General features: G+C 36.4%; 2 protein-coding genes across 5 annotated transcripts in view; one reads left to right on the top strand and one right to left on the bottom strand.

The window, feature by feature from the left end:
* Positions 1 to 2,805, top strand: part of LOC126368695 (chitin synthase chs-2) — a 29,405-nt gene extending 26,600 nt beyond the window's left edge. The window contains exons 20-23 of one of the 4 annotated variants that reach the window (XM_050012820.1): positions 868 to 1,035; positions 1,124 to 1,367; positions 1,513 to 1,664; positions 2,102 to 2,805. In XM_050012820.1, coding sequence (XP_049868777.1) covers positions 868 to 1,035; positions 1,124 to 1,367; positions 1,513 to 1,664; positions 2,102 to 2,296 — 759 coding nt within the window. In that variant the 3' untranslated portion in view covers positions 2,297 to 2,805. The remainder of the gene's footprint in view (positions 1 to 867; positions 1,036 to 1,123; positions 1,368 to 1,512; positions 1,665 to 2,101) is intronic. The other 3 variants (XM_050012811.1, XM_050012839.1, XM_050012829.1) reach the window with 3 other exon arrangements.
* Positions 2,806 to 2,868: 63 nt separating this feature from the next.
* Positions 2,869 to 4,341, bottom strand: LOC126368725 (COP9 signalosome complex subunit 8). The gene is made up of 4 exons (XM_050012863.1): positions 4,207 to 4,341; positions 4,014 to 4,084; positions 3,750 to 3,931; positions 2,869 to 3,252 (listed from the first exon to the last, which is right to left on the bottom strand). Exons 1-4 carry the CDS (start codon positions 4,258 to 4,260, stop codon positions 3,002 to 3,004), a joined length of 558 nt encoding a protein of 185 aa, XP_049868820.1. The 5' UTR covers positions 4,261 to 4,341; the 3' UTR covers positions 2,869 to 3,001.
* Between the last annotated feature and the right edge of the window lie 14,908 nt (positions 4,342 to 19,249).

The raw sequence follows: 19,249 nt of genomic DNA, 5'->3' as shown, positions 1-19,249 counted from the left end.
GTGTCACTTCACAAGTCTAACGACCTTCTTCTAACCGGTCTGTCCTGGGATGGCACACCAGCATGGACTCCTGAAGACACGGACCACTAAACAACCTGGGCAACACTTAATGGTTTCACATGTACTCCAATTAATATCCGTAATCCGTATCCTATGGAATCCTTACCTGATAAGTACCCAGTAGACGAAACAATAGGTTCCTTTTTCACCGAAAGGTTGCGCTTTTGACGCGCTTGATCATTATTAGTAAGATGTCAAGAAAGAAAATGATTCTGGTTCCAAATATGATAATATCCTAGCAAATGCCGCACTTTATCCAACCACACAAGAAGTTAATAAACGTCTCTGTCTATTTAAGGTGGAGGATTTTCTTCTATTAAACAGGGTTACAGGTTCACTCACTGGTGCTCTTGTACATAATAATGTTAAGAAGACTTGGTGTTTGTTTAACATTATCATAAGTCTTCTGAACATTCACATCAAATACAGTAACGCACTTGGAAAAGTGGATCTTACTGTATTTTGTGAATTTACAAACAAGAAAAGGACGTGTTCTGTGAATTATGTACATCATCATTCCACAGTTCACACTCCACATACATAAGCGCACAGTATCTTAGTTTACAAAAGGTTTTAAGTTTTCTTTTCTTGGTTACCCCCTCGAGATAGCGGGGGAGGATAGTATTCTGCAGAGGCCTTATTCGGACTGAAACTTTACTAATACTATTGCACTTGTCTATAACAATGAGTTTCAAATAATTAGAAATTCATTTCACATTACCTGTTCTTTTCACACTTTTAACACTAATATTAGTGTCTTTTTAATTTTCACCTGATACAATATTAATACAAATTACAACTTCACAGGTGATCATTACAAAAGAATATTTACAATTGGAGCCCATCGGTCTGGTGTTTGTGTTCTTCTTCGCGCTGATCTTGGTCATCCAGTTCACTGCGATGTTGTTCCATAGATTTGGAACTTTATCGCACATATTAGCATCTACAGAACTGAACTGGTTCTGTACGAAGAAGGTATTTATTTTGATATATTTCCTTTATCTATACACTGATTGCATATGCAACAAACCATAATTGTAACTGATGTATTAATAAATTCCAGTCTGAAGACTTGTCTCAAGATGCATTGCTGGATAAGAATGCAATAGCAATAGTCAAAGATTTACAAAAACTTAACGGTTTGGATGACGATTACGACAACGATTCCGGATCAGGACCACATAACGTCGGAAGGAGGAAAACCATCCATAACCTGGAGAAAGCCAAGCAGAGGAAGAGGAATATAGGGACGTTGGATGTCGCGTTCAAGAAACGTTTCTTCAATATGAATGCTAACGACGGGCCGGGTAAGAATGCAATTACTGAATACAACATATAAATAAGGTTCAAGTTGTATTCTGACGATTTGCCTCCCTGACAAGTTCAAAAGGGATTAGAAGCTAGACATTGTAATTCATACGTAAGAATCGAAAAATTATTTAAAATTTCCAGGAACACCGGTACTAAATCGCAAGATGACGCTACGAAGAGAAACGCTGAAAGCTTTAGAAACAAGAAGAAACTCCGTGATGGCTGAGCGGAGAAAGTCGCAAATGCAAACGCTTGGTGCTAACAACGAATACGGTGTTGCTGGCATGGTAAAGGTTCATTCTAAAAAGATTTTTTTATCATAATACATTAAGTATAAATACTTATAGGTATACACAAACATAAAAAATTAAGTAAAATGAGTTACATTTTACTGGGCAGAGACTTTTTTCAATTAACCAAAAGGCAAATGAGTATCATCCACTACACTGCTTCATTGTCAATTGTGGAGATGTTTTGGGTCTTCGTCACCAATCCGGTCTTTGAATGGTCAGTTTAACATGACTTTCACATCAAAGAGGAGCCAAACCAAACAAAACCTATCAAGCGATCAGTCATCCAATAACTGACAGCATCCAACATTACTTAACTTTATATATCGAATTTAATCAACAAGCACGTCTATGTTAAGCGCCTCATAATATATAATGTTTACCTATCATATGGTATTTAATATTCTATTATAATAATATATAAAAATACAATATTTCAGCTAAATAACAACCATGGAGTTGTGCCGCGTCATCGTACCTCCACCGCCAATATATCGGTCAAGGATGTGTTCGGCGAGCCTAATGGTGGGCAAGTGAATCGCGCCTACGAAACCTCACTCGGTGACGAAGACGAGAACTCTATGAGACTGCAGCCAAGACAGAACCAAGTCACTTTCCAAGGAAGATACCAGTAGGCCACATCACAGGGATATTGGGAAATTAATGAAATCATCGAATTGTTAATTAGCTAGTTTATTGAAAGCTTTAAAGAAAGCAAAAAGTCAACAAAATCCTATATATTTGTTTTGTAAATTGTATGAAAACTCGATTTGCAATATCCCTAAAATATTAGGCTTGCAGATTCTAAGAGTTGCCAAAACTTAATTCAGCGTCAAGTGCCTAGGATAAACAAATGTAGATACTCATTTTTTTAGAATACTTAGTTATATTTTTATACTGTATAAGTATATAAGTAATCTCATGGAATATAGTTGAGTTGCTTGTGATATTTTGAATGTTGGTCTGTGAACTGTTTCACTAAGTGACAGAATCTAATAGTATAATATAAAGTCACAAGGTCAATAATTTACAACAGCTATTATGTCATGTAATGAATGAATAAGAACTTATTTTACACTGCCACTTAACTTTATAGCATATTTTTATACTATTATTTTAGGAAATCTTGTAATTATTAAAATATTTTTGAAATGAAAATGTGGTATTTCTGTCCATTCTTGAATTTTAATAATGAAAGATTTGCAGATTGCTGTATGTTTTATATATTTTATTAGAAATGTTTAAGTGAGTAGCATTAATTCAGAGATGAAATGCCTTACTAAATTACAATAATTTTACAATAGTAGTTTTAATTATGAAAATAATTAAAATAAACTTACTTAGTTTTCTAAAAATGATACAAACTCCGTCAGCTTGAACAGCTGGTCTTCACTCGACGTGTGTAGTGGAGCGGGTTGTGTTGGAGGTATCGGTTTGATGGTGGTGCCATCCTCATCTAAATCCCACTTGCGGTCTTGGCACATATGAAGCACTGCATCTCTGCTGAGGCCTGTCATTGATACTACTGTATCTATGGAAACGGTGCTGTAGGATCGACCAATGAGGTTCAATGCACGCTCCCGAACTTTTTCTGTAAAGACATAATTATATTGTATCAGCTGATAAACTATTAAGTAAATCAGATACTCTATACTTTTATCAGTACATGACAAAAAAAACTAGAAACAAAAGCAATCAGCAATATACATGTTAATTTTTTTTGCTATTATATTTTACACAGGACTTTTTAGCAAAGCATCCAATTACATGACTACAATAGGGTAGTTTTGAACTAGTTAAATCAGTTACTTTTTACTACATGTCAAAAACTAAATTACTGTAGAATTTGGATGATTATTACATTTTTCTTTATTAAAATTCACAAATAAGTTAAATAGAAAAAAAGAATTGATTTTTGTCACTTTTAGATCTGTCTTTATTTAGTAATCAGAATTTATCTTTGACGAGGAAACTATCCAATTATGATAAAACATGGTTAGGACATTGCAGATTGACAAAATCAGATTGCATGCCACATGAAAGAAGAATGTTATACTCTAAGAATTAAATGTAATCAATGTTATTAACCTTCAAGTGCCCTGATGATATTAGATACAGGTTCAGTCCAAGTGTAAGCAGCGAGTGCTTGGTAGGTTCCGGCAAGGTCTTTCTTCCACATCTTCTGCCCCACGGCCCATATGGCAGCTATCTCAGGATTACTACTTGTGATATTCTGGGGAATTCTTTTCCATAAAAACTTAGCATTGCATCTGAAAATATATTGAAGGTATATCATGATTTTATTGTAGCTAAACTTTTAATAATCTTAAAATCGCAAACATTACAACTTACAAGTCATTATGATATAAGTATATAGCAAGCAGTTGAGCATACGTAGAAGGAGTAGCTACACCGTTGGCAGCCTGAAAAAAAAGAGTATTTCTATTATTTTTAGGAAAAGGGTAGCTGGAAGTGGGTTTCAAAAATATAACCTATAACTTGGCACTTTTATGTAGGTGTTTAGGTTTAAACAACGGTGCTTTACCTCCAATTCTTGTTTTTCTAGATCGACACATAATTTATCAAAATTCGTAAGCATTTCTTTAAATTATTGCACTGCACTTGCTCCGCACAAATGAAAACAACAACAGCGAAAACCGCTGTCAACTGTCAACGTGACATATATCTTTTTTCTTGATTTTGGCTTGATTTCTGTTGGTTTCGGATACTGTTTTGAGTGGTGGATACAAGGATGTTAATATTATTGTTAATATAAAAACATCTTATCTCTAAATTTCAAATGAATAAGAAACAATGAGAATTCACAAAATTAAATTAAAAAAAATCCAATATAATAAGACAACCATTTATTCACCATGGTTTCCTGCCAAAAACTGACTAGATGGCGTTCGGATGGCGTAAATAGAATTAATAAGCCCTATCTATCATCAGTAATGGAACCAAAGCACATACTACTAAGAGAACCTAGTAACCAAAGATGGTCCTTGAATGGAACGTATTCTTGTGTACCAAGGACCAATTGTTGTGTACAAAAACAAAGGCTTTGTAACTGTACGAGGGGTGTTCAATAAAGTGAAAATGAGTATGACGCAACTATCTTTTATTACTTACTTAATACTTTCTAAACATAAAATTCCCTTCCTAAAAAATTCTTCATCCTGAACCCCTAAAAATATCGTACGGCAGTGATCACCGATTCAAATGCTGACCTTTAAAATGTTCTTTTAACCTTGGAGATAGATAGAAACCACTTGGAGGAAGGTTCGGATCAAGATCGAGTCAAAGATCTTCAATGGCAGCCATCACAACTTTGGAGTTGTGCACGGGGGCTTGGTGAAACAAAATAACTTTAGCGAGTTTGCCACGCCGTTTCTCGCGATTTTTCTCTCGCAATTCTTTTATTTCTTCTGCGTATAAAGTCCCCGTAATAGTGGTTCGATAACTGAGGTATTCAATCATCACCACCCCCTTACTATCCCAGTAAAGAGAGCAATTCCTTTAAATTTCTTAGGCGTTGGAGATTACGGTCTCTTCCAAGTGATGGACTGTTTAGTTTCAGGGACATAATGGTAAGGCATGTTTCATCCATACAGTTAGGAATCGAGCCAAAAATCGGTCAGGATCTTGTTAACAAATCGTGAAATTTTCGGTCTGTTTCTGCGCGTCTGTAAGCATTCTGGGTACCCAGCGCGCCGACACATTTTTCATGCCTAAAGCGGTCGTGCAATATTACAAACACTTCCTATAGAAATCTTCCGTAACTCGACGACCTGTCATAATATTTTTGGTTGCTTTTCTTGTTAGTAACTCATCCTGTAGACGTTACAGACTCCACGTTGCAAAAGATCTCTTAGCTGTAAGTTCTCCACTCCCACAGACAAACCGAGGAATTGGTTTTGTGGGGTTTTTATTGTACCCATATTTTCTGTATTTCTCATGAAAAATAAACATTTTACTTACTTACTTACATTTTATAGCAATTAATCACGAATTTTAGCTGGACAGCTAAATGGAGAACTGACAAAATTTAGGAACTCTCAATAGTAGCGCCTACATTTGAGCTTCTAGTTTTTATCTAACATTTGTTAGAAGATTGAACTTTCATTTGTTTATTATTATTATAATTGTGATTATTATGTTATATACCTACTTTGTTTGTAGTTCAGTAGGCCTTTAACTTACCACCTCAGGCACTTGCTTTTAAGTCTCAAACTGAATATTCTCTATATCCCTTCCGGTTGAGAAGGGGCGGTTTGTATGGTAATAGGTGGCTATGCGAGCTTGTCGCATTTCACCGATAATTAATGCATGGAATATGGGTATCTTCATCGATCAAGACCATTGTGGCTTATTGGCGAGACATTCACTTGTTTCTATTATGTTAAAGGATTTTTTGCAGCAATGCCGTTACTCTTTCTTTTTTAAGTTCGTAGGTATCTACCTCTTTTTCATAAGATCTTTTACCGCTGCCTACATTATCAGAATGGGAGCGATACTCCGCGTGACCTCTATTTGGTATAATTGAATTTCACGGCTATTGATCGAGGGTTTGGGCGGGCTCGCTGCGCCCGCGCTTGCGTCACAATGAGCTGATGGCTGACGGACTGACGTGCTGAGTCACTCTTCAATATTGTCGCTCATAATGCTAATTTTCTAGTTATGCTTGTACCAATTTGCATCTTAATGCCTTTTGTGGTAGTATTGTAATCGTATTTGTTTATAATAAAGCTCGGTTAAAAGCACGAATTTTAGAACAGTTTACTTACAGTGACCAATGCCAACTATACAAAATTGCCGCCTTTCTGACACGTAAAGGTTAAAGGCTTTTAAGAAGGAAAGTTTTAATAAGAATGAAAGCTTACCTGTATGATCAACAGAGAATGCTATTACAACTCAATGTCTAGTTTGTACAAATTACTAATTTATGAGCAACCAAAAACGTCTAGACTATTAAATAATCTGGTTTCTATTACCTACCTATATCACGAAGAGTGATTATTATTATGTAAGTAGTTAAAGTCTTACGTCTGCATGCTATTTATAGAGTTTTGATTTCACTGAAATTATATATAGAGTAGCCAGTATATAAATGTCAAAAAAAATGTATTTAAGTTTATAATTTTGTTATAGTGTCCATTCTTCGTTTCGTCGTCATATCAAGTACCTATTTTTTTCTACTTAAAATACCTATATGGGTATATTATATACTACTTACTTAACAATGTTTTAGTATTACCTACATTGCAGTCTTTGCCATTAACAGTCGATCTAATTTGTTTGTTCGGAACCTTCTATTGTACTCACTAACTTGGAACAAACAGATTTCTTTAATATGAGTCTTTTATGGATCTACATTAAATTTGATTTATCTGACGTTACCTTTACTGGAGTTATCGGAAAACAATAAAATTATGAAATGGGCTAGCCTTTGGCCTGTTTCGTCATGGGTACTAGTATAGTAGGTAATTATTTGCGCAAGGTGCTGGTTTTGAAGAAGGAACGTTTCGTCACTTTCACTTGTTGTGGTTTGTCCAATGGAGCAGGCGTCACGCTCCGACGGCAACCAATAGCACGTGCCGCCGCCGCCGCCCCGCCTCGCAGGATAGGCGTGCTGTCGTGCCAACGTGCCGCTTGCTATGCCCTAGTTACCAACAATACGTCCGCCAACCTAACACGGAATGTCGCACACAATAGCTTCTGTAAACAACTCCACACGCGACCTCGCACCTACTAGTTCCTACACTACCATACATCAACCGATGTCCTTTTGTCGTGTGACAATGACGCCTGATAAATATAATTGATATTACCTATACGTATTATGTGCTATTATCGACATTTACAAATACCACGTCTTATTATTAATGTGAATACATTTGTCTTACAGGTTCTGTTCGATGCAGCTTCGGCGGTGGTAAAGATTTCAACGTGCGCTGGCTACTAAATAAACTTTAGGTAAATAAATACAATGTTTTATTAGATTCTAAATAACTGTACATTTATAAAGACCCCAATAAGTCCTAATACGAAGACTGAATAAAATTAAATGTTATCGTAGCAACATAGTAATGTAGGTAACCTACCCACTGAAAGAAGAAAATCATTAGATTTTGATATTTATGTAATTATGATAATCAAAAGGAGTGGTGTTCGTAAGTGTCGTATATCCATATCTATATGTAAGTAATTTGTTATTCAGTATCATAGAGTGGTAGTGCGGATTGCTTAAGGGGCAAGCCGGTCGGTTGGGCCCAGTGACCCCTGCAGGGGGTCAGCTGGAGCACTAAAGCCAGCCTATAATGTTTCAATTTTGTTATCATTTACTTATTACTATCGTTTACTTACCTATTAACTTCAATAGTCTTAGCCACCATATACGTTTTATGTTCACGCAAGAAAATCTTATATGAAAAGATTTGTAGCTGATTAAGTTTTAAGTACTAATTAAAAAAAATAATAGGTATTAAAGTCGATTCACTTTATTTACAAGGTATACCATTTATTTACTAATAATACATAGTGTACTCAGTTAGTGAGTGGAAGTATCGAAAGTGGTGTGTCGGGCTCGTAGTAAGCGCCTACCACTCTCTCTGCCTACCCTTACAGGAAATAGGAGTGATCTTATCCAAATTATATATGTAAGTATACTCAATTATTATTCCAAAACATAAAATCTTCAAGATATGTTTGTTCCCTGATTATCATCTTCCATGAGTATATTGAAACCAAATGCGAGGACACGAGGACATACCTAACAATATATTTGTAATTTGCCATACAAGTTAAGTATATTAAATTTGGTTCGGACTACGGCTAGCCCATATATATCTTGGTCCAACAATATTTCTCCCAGATATGTATTTCTAGTATTTACAATATCCAAACACCATTATTTCTATAAGTAGGTATAGTTTTAAGATATGGCGTACCGTACGGTGATGGCCATCTCTTATAATATGGTCCATCCAGTTAGAAAACAATTCTGCTGTCGGTTTTTAGTTTTACGATATGCCTAGGAAGAGAAGGAAGCAACTGATCGTATTCTACGTTTTCTGTTCGGTCCCAGAGGAGCATAGAAGCATACCTATTATATTGATTTTTATCAGATAACAAAGACCCATAGAAATATATACCTTAACCTTAAATACTTATTTAACAATATAACAATCACACAAAGTCAGCAATATAAACATAGGATCACGGCCAAATCCGAAAAAGGGGTGGGCAGAGCTGTATAAAACATAATAGTTATATGGTGTGTAATAACTAAAAATGTAGATCAAATGTTAAATGCTGACCAACTGCAAACTGCACTATTTTTATTGCAAATAAATTAATTATGAATTATAGTATATAATATGCTCTACTTGCCGGGCTATATTTTTAAATCCCAAGCTTTTTGTCATTAAGTGGACACAGATATCAATTACCTATTAAATCAAATCAAATCTTTTTTTTTATTTTGAGGCAAACATAATCTATGGAAGAATAAGAATAAAAAAATCAGATATTACAAGGTACAATTACATTTACACGTTCCTTTTCCTATGCAGAATCATATATTATTGTAGTTTAACCACCTTATAAATAAAAAATAAACCAGGGATGAACGTGGGGTTAAGATGTGTCATTTCGCTATTGTTCTAGTTAAAATAATAGGTAATAATCGTTATGTCTTATAATGTGTTTGTCGAATTGGGTTTTACTGTAATGGCTAAATGTAAAACTGTAAAAATTGAATAAATAAATAAAATGTATTAAAAATGTGTAAAGTTCAGTCGAATTTGCTTGGCTGTCAAATACTTAAACCCACGTTCATCCCTGGTTTATTTTCTATTTGTAAGGTGGTAAAGATAATATAATATAAAAAAGCAGATCCTGCCGGAGCGCTGCTAATGTGAGGTCACCGTCGCCGCGCCGCCAGCACTGTGCAGAATCGCTAATTGCGCCCAATACCGCTTCACGCGCCGCTCTCACATGCCCGCTTTTCACTTATCAACGTCAGGGAACGTCATCTGTCACGAGTTCAAAAGTCATTACGGCAGTTTGCCTTCTGTAGTTATTGAACGTACCTTCCGTAGAGGTAGAGACGGTAATGTACTAATTTGTAGATGGAAAAGGTACTTATCTTTCTCACTCGTGTCCTTGCTTGTGAAATAATTATGATGTTCTCATTTAAGTAGATAAAAATGCTCTAATAGAGGTAAGAAACTCTCCGCCTATATCGCGTAAAATAATTTTGGATAATGTGATAAACTAGTATAATCTTATTTATTCTACTTAGTTTGGAAACGTAATAACTGCCCGGTATATCTTTACCGTCGTAAATCTTCTGTAAGTTTACTACTTAAGTACCTACTCTTATGCAATAATTTATTTAAATCTATACAGGTAGCTAATGTTTTATAAACTACTGTGAACACTAATAAAGAAATTAAACCGTCCATTCATTTTGAACTTCTAAGTAAATATAAGTAGGGGTTCTATAAGTAAGTACCCTTAAGTACTTATAGAAAATGTCAAACAAGTGGTTATTCGATGAATAGATAGACTCTCCTATCACATAAATCGTTTATGTTTGGCCGTAATTTACTAAATGAAACCACTATTTCATCTGCTAGAAATTATACCTAATAACTTCTAGACGTGAACTGCAATTTGTATGTCATATTTCATTTGCAAATAATTTAATGAACTTGAACAAATCTACATAAATTGGGCAACCCCGATACCGACCCCGCCGGCGTGGTCGACGATTTCCCTCATTCAGCGCTTATCGCTATCGACCCACTAGGGTCGATTAATTCTTTCAAATATTTTTCCTCTCAGACGACGCCCTGAGCCGAGGTTCGCGCCCAATTGGGCACCCTCAGGCCTGTTGTCTTAAACGTTGTACCGGGTGAGAGCCTTCAGCGCTCCCCATTTTTCCGGCCAAGTAGTTAATGCCATCTGCGGCAAATCTACAATAAGTCACGTCAAAAAAAAAAAAAACATAAATTGGGCAAGTGCTTATTTTCATGCCGACACGTATTTAGGTAACCTTTAAATTGATGTACCTACCTGTAACACTACCGATATGAGGTCAAATTTAAGAAAATATCCAAAATAACAAGTGTTTCATCGTGTCCCGAGTTAATGGGCATTAATTAATACAATTAGCCCTCGGCAAATTGCACGTAAGACTGCAATAATGAGCGTGAATTGAGGCAACTTTACACTTCTGATTTATTGTCCTGCACTTGCACGATTTCGACGAAAGAGAAAACAGACCAGTTCAGACGGATATTACGGGCAGTATATAAAATTGATAATGAATATTTATAAAAACTTAATCACGGCCCGCAATATTTTCCAGCGGGTCAGCAGGAGAAACCATTAATCAGAACATTTCCACTTAATCATGCAAATGTCGTTGTTTTCTCTCTGTAATTATATTTCACTTGAACCGCCACATAATTTACGAAATAACGCGCGTAAGTAAGAGTACCAAGCAATCACGTGCAAACTCCGGATTCTCGACATATTATTTTGAGGACGAGTATTTTGTGCGAGTACTTACTAGTAAGTGGCTCATTTCAACTGAAGATAAAGTTGCAACTATTACCTTTGCATTAACTGGTTAATAACTAATTTAATGGCTAAATTTATATTCTGTTCCCGCTTTAAAACAAAACTAAATACCCATAATATTGACGCTTACAGTGTCTCATCTGTAATTAAGTAATTACATTACTATTTGTACCAATTAATTTAATACAGTATGAAATAAATTTAATATAGTGCAATTAATTTAATACAGTTTGAAATCGGTACAAAAAAAAATAAAAATCTATTTATTGATACCTTTTATGAAAATTAACTAAAAAATAGCAGCACTAGGTATATTTTCATTTAACTTCCTACATTGTATTTTGGAACTAATCTTTAGTACTCTAAGATGGACTCTAGTTTATCACATTATTGAAACTATTTCATTATCTATTTTATAATGTATCACAATATTTAGTTTTTATAGTTCAATAAATTGTCTAAGTAAGTTTATGTAGTATAAGTACAGTTTTAGGCTAAAAACATATTAGCAATTTTAAAAGTAGGAAAATAGGTAATATCTAATACCTAAGTAGTATTTTATATAATACCTAAGTGGACACAGCGTTACAAAACATGAGGTGGCAATCGATTTTTGTGACAGTGAAAAAGCTGAGACAGAAGCGCGTGTTTTTAGACAGCTAACAAAGTGTCGCAACGGTGGGCCGCGTTATCGGCGAACATTTAATAAACCGCGGTGGGATGATGGAGTGGCTCGTCCAAGCAGGCCAAGGGTCCGGCCATTACCACCTGACAGCTTTGAGCGATCGCCGGCATGGCTTCCTACTGCCGTCGCCGCGTCGGCGCATTGTCCCAAAACAATAGCCCACCGAGCTATCTACAATCGCCACCAAATGGATTCTAATTGGATCCGCAAAACTAGATCCACTTTTTTATAGCCATGGATTAGAGGCTTATCGTCCAATCCAACTATACGTTTAAAGCACCGTAAAAGTTCTAATTGAAATCGCGAGCAAATCTTTATAGGTACTTTTTATGTGCCTGTAAAAAAACACTTAATTAAGATATCTCTTATACTTATTACTTACAGGCCTTCTATATTCTGATTTATGGCTGTGCAATTATTTATATCAAGCAATTAACATAAAAGGCGAGATTTTAACACTTCCCAAACATTCGCCGTTGTTTCGTATCTTCAGAGTGATATTTAATTAATTAACAAAAAAAATACGCGATGCAAATAACAAATATGTGGGTTATATATGGTACGTTGCGCCATGATTTTCGCCTCATTAACTTTATTTATGTGCATTCGGTTCAATTCATCGATTAACGTCCGGCGACACGTGAAAAATGCAAAGTTGAGAATTTCACATTGATTAAATCGACTGTACCTATAATTGCGAATGAACTTAACGATAAAAGACCTTTCTTGAGAGATGTGATAACTCGTTATGTCGCGCGGTGCGCCATAAATAATGCGGGTGAGGTAGCCTGTAGCCGATCACACGCGAAACTTTCCACTCTAGATAATATTTCTGATAACACGTCTCTCCTCCGATTTATTATTATGATTTTTATATTATATATAAAGCATAAATAATATCATTATTTATGTATGCTTACGTAAATGTATTCAGTAGATACTTATAGGTAAGTTCTATGTCCGAAAAAGTGTAATGTCTGAACAAATGGCTAATAATATCATCTTTACGTAGATACAAATTTATTCAGATTAAAGTTTGAAATGTAGGTATTTAATAAAGTATTTACCTAAGTGTGATGTGAATAGTTTAATCAAGTCAGTTTCCGCGTCGCCCCCCATAAATGCATCCATGACCTAACTTGAAGAGGAAAATTAAGGAGTATAGTGTGTTGAATTATAAAGGAACCTTTTCAAAATACATCATTCGCGTCAATACAAGATCGATGGAGATACGTCATAATGTCTGGAAACACAAATCACAACTGATAGCATTTGACTACTCTGACTGTACTTGTAGTCGTAAATCTACCTCTTTATGATATAAACAAATCTAATTTTGTCAGACGGATTTAATATGCCACACACATAGGTTTTTATTACTTATTTTAAGAAACTTTAATTCACGGCTCGATTTCAGGCGATATTAAGCAATTCATGTTTATATTAGCTGATTATTAAATGCACATATCGTTACAACCATGTGCTATTAATTCTCAGTATATTTAGATAATTATTTATAGATTTTTTATTATCTTGATATATTGGCCCGATCATGATTTACTGCTTGTCGCGTCATTTAAATATCTAAGTTTAATTTATCTAGCTGCTCCAAAGAGCAACACGGACCTTCACGGGCTGCTCATAAAGCAAGTAAATTATGAAAATAATAATAAAAAATTGCCTTATTTCCGTGTCTATCTACATTCGGTTATTAAAAATGGCAGAATTATATATCTATTACGTAACTTTTGCATGTCTTTGTGGTGGAGTTTTTAAACCGCAACAGGGAACTGATCTGGCACCAATAATATTTTCTTACTACACAAGATTGTTGTGGGTTCCAAACGTGGCGTGAAATGGCCAGTTAGTGAGTAATATCATGTTATTTGAAGGCGACGAGGGCGAGGGCGGTCGTGACGGCGCGCCCCGCCGCCCGCGCCGCCCCGCCGCCCCGCCGCCGGTCACGAGCCGCACTCGATCTGCTGACCCTACCAGCCCTCGCTAGACTAAACAACCGAAACTAGGCACCCTCTATCTTGTTCGCCGCCTGGACTCACGAATTAAACGTTAAACCCGCCAAGGATGCAGCAGATGAAAACTCTACCTAAGAGCTACTGTGACTCACATTTTATACACTGACAGTTACACCGTTTAACTGTTTTTAGCTCTACGTGGGTACATGTTATTCATACAGTATTTATAAACAGGTGTCGCGTCCGATAATGAAGGCTCGGATGTCTTAATATCAGCTATTAATGCCAGTTATAAATTAAACGAACTACGAGTGCATTAGACAATCCTCCAGCTTTGCCGGCTTAACTGGGCACATTAAATATAATGTCTGTTGCACACGGCTGCAATTTTATTAACATTTTAGCCGGAGCGGCGATGCCCGCGCGCGAGGCTACACAATCAGCAATCTGCGCCTAGGTAAATTGTATGTGCATACTTAATACGTTTAAAATTACTTGTAGTTTCGACAAATACTTATATATTCACTGAATAAAATGAATTTAAAATCGTATTTGATGTTTGGGAGAGGCGATCTTGGTTCTTTACATAGACATACGAGTTTACTACCAACTACTGAAAGGCTTTTCCATAGAAGTGAAATTAAATTGGGCAATAAAATGTGTGAAGAAAGTTGTTGATTGCACATAATTGTGTATGGGTGTGTAATCGGTAAGTGCCCAGGACAAATAACATTGTTATCTGACGGTTAGGTGACGCGATGTCGTCTGACGCCGTATAGAAGTAGTATTCTTTATTCTATGGTATAGACATAAAATTAGTATAGACAAAGACACGCACGATATTTCTATGTAAATGTATGCGTCAAAGAAATGCTCTAGCGCAGCTCTAGCATTATATACGATGACACTGACATACGAGCTTTACAATTTTATATAAAAATATCCTTATAAGTATTTCTTTTTGTGAGAATAATTTAAATTTATCGATATTTTAAACATGTAACGATAATGCGAAATACATCTAATTTGATGTCAATTTATTTGTAAACACATTATGTTTTCCATGTATGTTTCATTCATTAAAGGTTCATTTGGAATAATTATTGTTTAAGTAAGTGGCTAATTAGTAAATGAAACATGTAGTAGAATCCGTACTAGTATAAGAAATGTTAAATCACTATCTGTTCGTTCCCCGTTGACAGCTTAACACGTAGCACTATTATTTATTCTCTGGATTAACTACACCGATTTGGATGACAATGAACCCATATAGACTGAAACCCAGAGACACACTGCGGTCTTGTGAAAACTTCAGAGTACCAGGGAGTGTTTACCGCGGTATAACCAAACTCCACGCAGACAAAAACGCGGGTGAAAAGCTAGTTTAAAATATAGTTGGTCCAGGAGGTGTATGTTTCGTTTAATGGGCTCGGCTGCGCGCACGCTTTCCTCGCTCTTACCAATAAATTATCACGAAGATCATGTTCCGATGTTGTAGTCTTGTACTGCATCTAAGTAGCATGGGAACTTGGCTCTGTCTTTGCACCGACTGGAACGCTAGGAGCAGACCGTAAATGAAACACTGATTGTATCAACTTAGCAACGGTAAAATGATTAGTAAATAAAAATATTAGCTTCTTTGCTGGTCTTGGAGCGAACACAGACATAGAACGCGTTCAGCTGCTTATCTCCCCAGACATGTCGTTGAAACCGAAAAACAGATTATGTCCTTACTAATATGCTTGACTGTTTTATCTATCATCTGTCTAATTTTAATTCGGCCTAGTTTTATTGACTAAAGTAAAAAATATATAGACTTTGTCATTATCATACTTCTTTCAGAATACATAGGTTGAAGGAATTTCTTGGTAAGTAAGTATCTACACTATAATTACGTCTCGCTGATGAACGCAGTGCGAACTTGTGTAGTTCGATATAAATGTACTTAATTTCAAACTGAGGAAGCTCAGCTCAGGCAAACCAAAACACCTTTTATGGGAAGATTTTACGGTTACTTGAACTTTGGTCTCATAAATATGAAGAAATGTATTACGAAAGAAAATAAACGATTAAGAAGGATTTTATGAAGTTAAATGACATGTAATTAATGTAATAAACGCAATACGTTTCGTTGAGGTCAATCTGTCCAATGCCCCTGTATAAAAATTCATACATCTGGATGGTATAATTTATTATTATACCTGGTATTAGTGACACCGTAACGAATATTGAGGGGGTTGATTCAGCTCATGATTCTGAGTTAATATCAAGTGGAATTTCCTGTTAGAAAAATGCATTAAAATTTTAGTATTTTTTTAAATTATTTTCAGTTAAACTTTTGCGACGGAAAATTCCACTTGATATCAACTCAGAATCATGGTCTGAATCGTGCTTCAAAGTGTTCGTTGCGATGTCACTAAAACCTTGTACATTATCTATCTACTTTATATAGGGTTAGTAGAGGAAGACGTAGACGGACGTTATTGACCAAATTGGGGATGTCGTTAGTAAAATAAGATCTACTCTGAACCGGGGTGTGTGTATAAAACGATTGCTGAATGTGGAGGAGGCAAGAGAAGTATGGCAGGATATAAGCAAATGGAATTTTATAGTCTCTGCTGCCGATGCGAAATAGACGTGTGTTTATGTATAGATGGATTATTTTGAAATGAGATCTAATGTTGTAGTAAAGTCTCCAATACATTAATTAAAACTTACTAAAGTACTTAATATTAAAGGGGTTCTACATACTTAGTATTATTTGCGCATATCATTAGACCTCATATGATAAGTACAAAGCTGTAGCTTCCCCATTGCACTGCATCCATCATTTCGTTAGTAATTACGTGGTAATTTTATTCCTAATGAGACACTATAAATATGCTAAATTAGTATTTCATTATTAATGCTTAGGTATATGGCGGTAAGATCGCAGACGGCATAATTTTAGAGTTCGTTAATAATTACACCTAGATATATAAAGTTAAGTTTTGCTACCACTGTCTCCATAAAGAATTAAGCTTATATTTTATATATTGTAATGTTTTAAAATTTAATGATAGAAGATGATGAAGAAGATGAAAGTGGATTGATGAAATAAGAAATAAGCAAATGGGTTTACTCAAATTTATTAATCACTAAGAAAACCAAAGTTACACAAAAATATAAATAGGTATTTGGAACTTTTAAATCCTAAGGGTACATTCCAGGTATTCAAGGCCACTGGTCATTCGTTAAGCATTATTAAAAAAAATAAGAAAGGTATTATAAAAACCTCCCTAGCTCGTTTGCCCTCGGCGGCGGGAAAGAAGCCGAGCCGACTAGGAGCAGCTACCAATAAGCTGTAGCAGAACAGCTGTACAAAACACCCGTCATAGAACAGAACAGCCTTCGTAAAACAGCCGTCACAAAACACCTTCGCAAAACAGCCATCTCAAAACAGCCACCCCAAAACACCTTCGCAAAACAGCTTCGCAAAACACCTCCTCAAAACAGCCATCTCAAAACAGCCATCTCAAAACAGACGTCTCAAAACAGCCACCCCAAAACACCTCCTGCGGACAAAACGCACAGGGGTAAATTAAACCTCTAGGGGCGGAGGCACAACCTACTAACTCCCCAAAATCGTATAAAAAGACTCACCTGTCGGAGGTCGAGAAGCCACGTATGCGGCCAACGTACGATGACGTCGATGCCACGACGCTGGGACAAAATGGCGGAGCAACGTGTCCACGCCACGGACACCAAAACCACACCTATTCGGAACAAATCGCACATTAGAATCCTGACCGCAAACACTAACACTCACGAGTCACGACAGATGACAGAAATGTATAACTTACTTACCAGAATAAAAATTTACGAAGATTTGGCGGCGCGTGCGACGGAGTTGCGGGCCACCGGTCACACGCTTATAAACCGCCTAAAAGAAAAACAATGACAACATATATCGACACTGATAATTACGATTAAAATGCTAAGTATAACGCATTATAAAGACAAATTCTCACCCGAAATTCACACTAAAAATCGAAGGTGTGGACACACCCGCTCGGCGGAGCGCTGTCTGGGGAATGCGGCAGCTCGCAGGCGCAGGACTATATAAATCGCCCAATTCAACGCCTACGTCACGGACAAAGCTAGTACGACCTCAATCGTCCGTTAGATGACGCCGCCGTCGCACACTCAAAATGCAAGTTATTAACAAGTCCAAGGACAGGAGACACCGAAAATTCCCGACGTGTGTTAAATATTGACACCAACATTCTTCAGCAGCTACTTGACAAGGGACTCCAAGATATAGCCTTCCGTATAATATCGGCACACGCCATCTTCCGGCTACTGGTGGAAAGTCGTCGACTGCGGAGCCCAACGATAGCAAGTCGATGCTCACGGACCTTACATCGAACAAGGCGAGATGGCGCTGTGTTCAATACTACAAAAAAAAGCTATAAAACGGATCCCCTGTAACTAATCCGGAGGCTGAAAGAAACGGCACTACAATACCTCCCCACCCAAAAGGATTTCCGAGTGAAAAAAAATAATTAAAAAAATAAAACAAACGAGGAAATCCCAGCTGGCCCTCCAGCTGATCCCTCAAACAAACCAAAACTCAAACCTCAACAAAAATATTCAAGTTTAACTTGAAAGGGAAATAATTTAAAATAAAAAAGTAAAACTATAGCAATGAAAATAAATAAAGGCAAAAAAATGCCATTCAGTACAAACAGTAAAAAGAAAATCCTAGAAATACAAAAAAAAACTTAAAAAGAATAGAAAAAAAAATAAAGGCAAAAATGCCATTGCCGGCAGAGGCCGCACAACTTAAAAACTTGCCAAGACGGCACATAAACCACTCGTGCTCACCATGAGCACAACAACATCTGATAGCATCCAAGAAATTCTTCGCATCCAAAAAATACTTCGCATCCAAGAAATACTTCGCATCCAAGAAATACTTCGCATCCAAGAAATACTTCGCATCCAAGAAATCGCATCAATAGCGCGCATACGAGCGCCAAAAACATGTCGGTAAGCAAGTCGCAATGACTCATTACAACAACAATACGTGTCCGTAGCAATAACTACGTCCACCAACGAACACTAACGGCTTCAAAAGCCATCAGTCACAACCACCACTCCCTCAACATCTTAAAATGGTGGGGAAGTGACCTCACCTTACAATTGGCGAGTGCTCGACCCCAACCATCAACAAACACTAATGACTTCAACAGCCATCAGTCACAACTACCACTCTCTCGACATCTCAAAATGGTGGAGAAGTGACCTCACCTTACAATTGGCGAGTGCTCGACCCCAACCATCAATAAACACTAATG

This window comes from Pectinophora gossypiella, chromosome 1 (genome assembly GCF_024362695.1).
Source record: "Pectinophora gossypiella chromosome 1, ilPecGoss1.1, whole genome shotgun sequence".
NCBI lineage: Eukaryota > Metazoa > Arthropoda > Insecta > Lepidoptera > Gelechiidae > Pectinophora > Pectinophora gossypiella.
Note: the sequence above shows the minus strand (reverse complement) of the source record. Positions and strands in the feature narration are given on the sequence as shown.

Coding starts and splice junctions, on each gene's coding strand:
- LOC126368725 (XM_050012863.1), bottom strand. CDS start 4,260: ATGCTTACGAATTTTGATAAATTATGTGTCGATCTAGAAAAACAAGAA. Junction 4,085..4,206: donor TAGAAAAACAAGAATTGGAG/GTAAAGCACCGT, acceptor CTTTTTTTTCAG/GCTGCCAACGGTGTAGCTAC. Junction 3,932..4,013: donor TACTTATATCATAATGACTT/GTAAGTTGTAAT, acceptor ATATATTTTCAG/ATGCAATGCTAAGTTTTTAT.